The sequence below is a fragment of the Magnusiomyces paraingens genome, assembly GCF_902498895.1.
Source record: "Magnusiomyces paraingens strain CBS 517.90 genome assembly, contig: contig1, whole genome shotgun sequence".
Taxonomy (NCBI): domain Eukaryota; kingdom Fungi; phylum Ascomycota; class Dipodascomycetes; order Dipodascales; family Dipodascaceae; genus Magnusiomyces; species Magnusiomyces paraingens.
Genome location: NW_022474067.1, coordinates 5474982 through 5482500, shown reverse-complemented (window position 1 = coordinate 5482500; position 7519 = coordinate 5474982). Strand labels below are relative to the sequence as shown.

The 7519-nt window shown below is 41.9% G+C and overlaps 3 protein-coding genes across 3 annotated transcripts in view; 1 reads left to right on the top strand and 2 right to left on the bottom strand.

The window, feature by feature from the left end:
• SAPINGB_P001668 (uncharacterized protein) overlaps positions 1-368 on the top strand; it is a gene marked incomplete at both ends in the record, with an annotated part of 1719 nt that extends 1351 nt beyond the window's left edge. Inside the window, one exon of the mRNA XM_031996389.1 lies at positions 1-368. This exon is cut by the window's left edge and continues 1351 nt beyond it. Coding sequence (XP_031852280.1) covers positions 1-368 — 368 coding nt within the window.
• A 286-nt stretch (positions 369-654) lies between these two features.
• SAPINGB_P001667 (uncharacterized protein) lies at positions 655-1560 on the bottom strand (the record flags this gene model as incomplete). The annotated part of the gene is made up of 1 exon (XM_031996388.1): positions 655-1560. One exon carries the CDS (start codon positions 1558-1560, stop codon positions 655-657), a length of 906 nt encoding a protein of 301 aa, XP_031852279.1.
• A 538-nt stretch (positions 1561-2098) lies between these two features.
• SAPINGB_P001666 (uncharacterized protein) lies at positions 2099-6145 on the bottom strand (the record flags this gene model as incomplete). Its single annotated transcript, XM_031996387.1, has 1 exon — positions 2099-6145. The coding sequence occupies one exon, from the start codon at positions 6143-6145 to the stop codon at positions 2099-2101; it is 4047 nt and encodes a 1348-aa protein (XP_031852278.1).
• Between the last annotated feature and the right edge of the window lie 1374 nt (positions 6146-7519).

The following is a 7519-nucleotide window of genomic DNA, read 5'->3' as shown; positions in this document are numbered from 1 at the left end:
CTGGCAAATGGCTTGTCTACAACCTTTCCCCCAGTTTCAATTGGCTCGGCCAAGGTTTCTCTGAAAAGGATCTTAAGGACTTTGTATGGGAACTTGCAAAGGCTGGCTTTACTCTTCAACTCATTTCTCTTGCTGGTATCCACACCAATGGTCTGGCAACCGCCCAGCTCTCTGAGGGCTTCAAGAAAGATGGCATGTTGGCCTATGTCAAGAATGTCCAGGCTAAGGAAAAGGAAATTGGCATTGATCTCCTGACACACCAGAAGTGGTCTGGCGCTAACTTTTACGATGATATGATTTCCACTGTTGTTTCTGGTTCCTCGTCAACTTCCTCTGTTGGTAAGGACTCCACCGAGCATGCCTTTTAAAAAAAAATAAAAATAAAAATAAAAAATAAAAAATAAAAAATAATAAAAATTAAAATTAAAATAAAAAATTAAAAGTTAGTTTAACGTAAATAAAAAATATATAAAAATTATTAATTAAAAATATTCACAATTAAAACCTTATATATTTTATTCTTTTTACCCTATATATATATATATATATATATATATTAAATTACTTTATTAAAACCAAAAAAAAAAAAAAAAAATAAAAAAAAAATAAATAAAAATAAATTAAAGGAGAGCTTAATAAATATCACCATTTACTCTATCTTCCCACATTAATCTTAACACCTGAATACTTCTCCAAGCCCTTGAGAAATACGGCATATGAAACCTCATCATTGTCGCGCATGTAGAATATTTCCGACAAACGAATCTGCCATGGAGGGAACCCGTCAAGATCTAACACTGGGCCAAACACATACACAAGGTCCGGCTCATCTGACACAAGTGTCTTAATCTCATGATCAATCGTCTTGACATTAATATCACGCGCACTAATCTTTTTTTCCTTGGCCAGCGTGGCCAACGATCTCGTCAAGTCTACAATAGACTGCCGGCCATCTTCTACAGAAAGAATGCGAATCGTAAGGTTGACAGAAGGTTCGGTAGAACTAACAGAAGGACCAGAAGCGTCGTCATGTACAAGAGTTGAGTTATCAGAATATGAGGCAGCCGTGTAGGGGAAACTAATCTTAAACGTGGGTACATTATCGGCACCATAATACTGCTCCAGTTTCCGAGAAATGCGGCGACGCACATCAGGCTCTGGTAATGCTTTAAGCACCCCGGTACGCTCATAAAGAACCAAAAATTCAATGCTTGTGCCGATACACCAGGCAGCCAAATCGCTGGCCTGTTCTAGCAAACCATCGACGCCTCCACCCTCGTCCCCTGAGTCGTGGAGTGTGAGAACGGCTCCAATGCCACGAGGGATTTTGGTGAAATTGGCAACATCACGCTGGATCAGTTCCGGTGTACGATTCTGATGGTACGTGATGGTTAGCCAGCGGATCATGAGTCGGTGGTAAATGTACCCGCCAAAACGGTAGAGCGAGAAAACAAAATAAAAGAGTTCCAGAAGTGCAAGGTAAAAGTACTGGCCAACCAACGTGGCCACAGATTTGCCCTTGTCGTCGGTGGCAGACTTGCCTATCACAACATTGATCATGGTTTAGATGATGGGAGTCAAGTAAGTGGAGAGGGAAGAGAGAGAGAGAAAAAAAAAAAAAAAAAAAAGGTGGGTGGGTGTGCTGGCTTTTTTTTTTTTTTTTTTTTTTTTTTTTATAGAGGGTATTGAAAAATTTCAAGTCACCCAGTTAGTAAATAGAAGAATTAGAAAAAAAAAAAAAAAATGCTCTTGGTGATTTGTATATTATATCACCAACTAAAGAATAATATAAAATTCAGGCTTTTATCAGATATAGAGCAAATTTAGGAATAAAAAAAGAAAAAAAGAAAAAAGAGAGAGAATTCAAGGAATTTCAACTCTTTTTATACTTTTTTTTTTTTTTTTTTGTTTCAATTCATGAAAAATTTCCGTTTCTTATCTTGTCTGTTTGGCTTGTGAATTTCCTCATCAATAATTGCTTGTTCAAATTCTCATCACCATGACACGCTGGGCGTCTCAAGCGCTGCCTAATCAATTTTCTTATTCAATTTTTTCTCTATACACATCATCATCATCTTCTTCTTCTTCTTTTATCTATTTATACTCCGGTTCCTTGCCCGGAACTTCCTGTGGATGCAAGGGCATGTGCCGCAATATTGGTCGTAAGAGTTAATGGCGCAGGTGACGAGCTCCTTATAATTCCACCCGTATGTGTCGAGCTATACGATCCTCCAGAGCCAATTCCAGATCCTGCAGCAGTCACACTATCAAGCAAATTGTTTGACGACCCGCCAAAACTCAAATTGTAGAAACTACCCTTACTACGCACTCGCCGTTTGGGCGGCGTCAGGTTAAAATACCCATCCGACGACGGCGATGGTAGCGACAGATTTGTTGGTAATAAACCAGCTCCAGGAGATTGTGCAATCACACCATTAATACTGCTGTTGGAGTTGGAATGGGTCATAGTGGCTGCGCTATTGCTCGAACTTCCACCAGAAGATGAAGACGACCTTACACCAGTATTGTTGACACTCGACGAACTGGATCCAAGAACTAGCTTTTGCTGGAGTTGTAGATTGGCCATGCGTTCCTTCTCCCACTTGGTTTCTAGCTGCTTCACACGATCCTGTAATTGCCGAATCTCATGGTCTTTTAACTCACGGTGAGACCGCAAAGCATCACGCAAAGCATCACGTTGAGACTCAATCGCACGTACCTTTTCGTCGCGCGACATGGATGATAGTACTGCCGATGGACTGCTAGTAGCAGGTGACGAAGAATTGTTATTTTTGGCCAACAATGCGCTAGGAAGAATCGATGGTAACAGTGAAGCAAGCTCCTTTTGCATTGTCTTATTTTCTTCCTGTGCCTTTTTAGTAGCAGCCCAAGCAGCATCACGTTCACGCTCAAGAACACCGCATTTTGCACGCAATTCTGCAATTGACTTTTGAGCATCCTCATAGTCAAGTTTCATATCAAGCAGCTCATGTTCCTTCTTGGTGATATTATTCTGTAACGTCAAATGGTCATAAATCTCGGAGATTTGGCCCTTGCCATTGTTATTGGTAACACTCTTTTCTAAGTTTACAAGACGAGATTCTAAAGCAACACGTTTGCGTCTTTCCATGTCGAGCTTACGTTGCAACTGGACAACCATACGAGCCCGGGAAGTGCTATCCAGGGAAAGCTCACCCACTAATGAATCTGAAATATCTTCAACGCTGGAATCGCCTGTGGTAGCAGCCGTAATAGCTGCAACATCTGATTCTTCCTCAAAGCTTTCAATTCCAAGCTCGCGCTTGACCGAATCAGCAAGCTCAAACGCAATCAACCGAACTTCATTCAAAAGTACTTGGTTCTCAAGAGTCAGCTCAAGGACCTTGGTAGAGTCTGCAGTCGCTTGAGAAACCAAGCTGTCATCGCCTACACTAACGCCACGATCAGAGGTTGATTTGGGCGACGACATGGAAAGTGGCAAGTGGTGAGTCTCTGGCGAGAGTACACTTGGTTGTGTTGACACAATCTGCACACTATCGTCAGTGGTATCTTCTACAGTCTCTTCACCTGTTTTCTGGATCGAGCACTTGGTCATGGTAGGTGTAGTAGTGTTGGAGCTGATAAACGTTGACGAGGGTGCAGAGTTGAACGACAGATCCGAATCAGTGGTAGCGGTAGTAAGCTTACTGAGAGAAACGTGCATTGGGTCCAGCGACGAGAGAGTACTAGAAGATGGCCGCGACATGGACCGCGAGCTTGTTGTCTCAGAGAGCGGTGGTGTTGCGGAGGCAGACGATATACTTGGTATTTCAAATGGAGACGTAGGAGGCGGGATCTCAAGGGTCGGGGGCATCGACAAGGGTGTAGGTGTGGCTGAAGAGTCCCGGTCTGAAACGGGTGTAGGTTTAGATTCCGAGACAACGGGCCCCGGAGCCACAAGAGGAACAGGTGCATGGACTGCCACGTGAGTATGCACCTGATGATTATCTATTTCCCTAGAGGTTGAGGAATCTGTTTGTGGAATATCTTGGGTTGGAGTTTTAGCTTTTTCTTGGATCGGCTCCGAGGCTTGGAACGAAAACTTTTCATCTTCTGGTAGATTAGTATTATCACGCGACTGTCTTCTACCTGGGCTCCGTTGCTGTTGTGATATGGCAGATTTATATCCAGAGCCTAAAGATGAGACCGTTACTATGGATGGGTTTTGGGCGTGCCCGGTCTGAGACAATGCGCCTTTAGGTTGTTGTGACTGCTGAGCACTTGCATATACTGGTTGCGAGGACGTACTTTGTAATGACATCGCTTCTTCATTAGATGCCTGTGGTTGTTCTGTTGAACTGCTTGGTGGTGCATCTGCCATGCTGCGCGGACTGTCGCTTGCGTAACCCACAGATGCAACACTCCTGGGAGTTTGTGGAGGGTAGCCTGCCGAGGCTGTGACAGGGCTTGTTGGACCGCCAGCACGAATAGGTGCAGGGGAATGGACTTGTAGCGGTTGTGACTGGATTTGAGATGCTGTTTGTGGGTTACGTTGGTATTCAGGTGAAGTTGTGGTAGTAGAAGTGGGAGATCCAATAGGTCCCGAGTACCCGCGGTAAGGCCCGGGCGACGGTGCCTGGTGGAAGTTGTTGTTATTTGTCTGATGGTTTTGTGGGGGAGGTGGTGAAAATGGTCCTCGAGAGGAAGCATTGCTAGTCATAGACATGGAGCGAGGCCCCATGGCGAGTGCGCCGTTGCTACTATTCTGATAATAACCCTGGCCCGGGACACCCGCGCTAGGACCACGACGCATAGGATTAGCCAGATTTCCGGCAGCCGGGTTATTTGCCGGAAGTAGTTGTGGACCCTGTTGCTGGGGGTGGCCAGGAAACCGATTTTGGCCGGGAGCGGTGGGGTACCCAGAAGCAAACGCCCCGTTGGATTGGAATTGAGGCGGAATCTGCTGCTGGTGCTGCTGGTGCTGCTGGTGCTGCTGGTGCTGTTGTTGTTGTTGTTGCTGTTGTGGGTAATTGCCATTTTTGGTTGGAAAGGGGCCACTTCCAGCCAAACCGGGGAACGCACCGTTCATCATCATGCGGAGATTCTGAGGGTCCATTTGTTGCTGTTGTTGCTGTTGCTGTTGCTGTTGCTGTAGTTGTTGACTGTAAAGAAACCCACCTGGTGCACCTCCATCAGAAGCATGCATCAATTTGCGCTGGTTAAGAGTAAGGTTTTTACGATATTCTTTACTTTTTTTCGAGGTACCAGTAGGTGTAAGTATAGGGATGATGGGGGTTGTATCAAAAGTCGAGTTGGACATGGAGCGCATCGACATAGTTCTCGTGCCATCAGGCGAGTTAATGCTGGATACCCCGGAGCTACTATTACTTGTGATTGTTGGGTATCGGTCGCGATCGCGTAGCGATTTTAATTGGTTCATGCCGAGGTTTGTGGCACCCTCTACCATGTCGAAATTATTACCTTGGGGAGCGTACTGTTGTTGTTGTTGTTGTTGCTGTTGTTGCATCAACATATTGTTTAGAGCAAGTGACGATGTCGAGGCACCAGAGGGATACCGTATTCCACCGGATCCTGGAGTTCCGGGACGTCCTCCTGCAGCTGCACCTAACCCGGTGGCTGATGAGAAGTCGTCAAACATATCTTCATCACCATTAAATTCGTCGTGAACCACTTTTTTGCTGCGCCAGTTAAACAGAGACGAAGCTTTCGATGAGTTGGAAGCTCTGCGGCCCACACTGCTGTTTGCAGATGTAACAGCGGCTCTAGGCATGGCTGGAGACATGTAAGGTCCGGAGTCGCTAGCCATTATTTGGTAAGGGTCAGGTCCATAGGGATTAAAAGTAGAAGAAGGACGAAGAGGACCCTGCGGTTGCATACTGCGCATACTCGATGCAGTGCTCATCATACTCTGTGTTCGAGGATGTTGCTGTTGCTGCTGCTGCTGTTGTTGTTGTTGTTGATAGTAGAACTCTGGAGCATTTACTGCTGCTGGAATATGTGCCAATGGTGGTGGTGGTGGATGTTGATTATTATTGAAATTTGATGATGGCTGAGCTGCTGCCTCTTCTGGGATAAGAAAATCGTCAAAAGCATGTTGGTATTTTGATCGGGGCATTCCGCCTGGGCCCACAGAAGGTAGCGACATTATGATATAGAAAAATAAAAAAAAAACCGATTATGAGACTTTTATTATAAAGAAGGATTATGATTTGTCTGTAGTAAAAATTGAGTATTATTGAATGAGATTTTAAGTGTATGTGGAATGTGAATGTGTTTATATATATATATATATATCTTTTGTAATGAAGGTGTGTGTGAAGAAAAAAAAAAAAAATTGTGTGTGTGTGAGTAAGAAAAGGGTTAAAAAAAAAAGAAAAAAAAAATTATACACGCAGACAGACAAAAAAAAAAAAAAAAAAAAAAAATTTAAAATTTAAAATTGGAATTGACAAAAAAAAAGTTTAAAAGAGTCCCTTAAAAGTATAACCGATTTTAATAGATGATAATAAAAAAGAAACAAAAAAGAAACAAAAAAAAAACAAAAGAAGCAATTAATGTTTAAAGCAGTTTTGAATAAAAAGAAAACTTGATAAATGAATAGAATCAATTTTTTTTATAAAAAAAAAATAAACTGTGAAAAAAAAAAAACAATGTACCAAATAAAATGCATTTACATATCTACATAATTACACGTTTATATATAATGATTCATTCATTTTTAATTTATTTATTTGTTTATTTGTTTATTTTTTTTTTCAATCAACAAACAACGCGCGGTTAATTGTCGGTCAGCCTGTCAACTGTTAATCTGGGGAGGTTCTTGGACTTTCGTACCGCGTCAAAAAACTTTCTGTAAAGGGCAATTTCCACGACTTAATTTAAATAATAAAATAATTATTATTATTATTTCAGTAGACTCAATGGGTCCATAATATATATTTTTTTAAAATAATAATAATAGTCATTGGTGTCGTTACCACTGAAAAAAAAAAAAAACAAAAAAGTCATATTCTCGTATGGTTGAATCAATACAAACCCAGCCTTTTTTCACATGAACAATTCAGCCTAATGGCAGGGGTTCTTCTTATATTTTATCATATCACCATTTATTTATCTAAATTAAAAAAAAAAAATAAAAGGGGGAGGGGGATGCCAGAAGGAAACGACTCAAACATTCAAAACTCTTTTTTTGTCTTTTTTTGTCTTTTTTTTAAACGTTTGACTCTTCATTTCTTACAAGTCTCGATTGTTTCATGCCCAAAATCTTGTTTTCACCTACCAAATATATCTAACTAATTAGTTTATAATCTATTCATCATACAACACCTGCTCAATGCAACTTTTTGTCTTTGTGTTGTTGCATTGCAGGCGAGCACTCCAGTCCTAAATTAAAGGCATCAACCGCCTTGCTTCACTCCCATGTGCTTGCACCAACCAGCCTCTCACGTGAACGTCAGATTTTTTCATCTGCTTTCTTCCACGAGCCAATCAGCCGGGTACTTAAAAGTTAATACTTGTA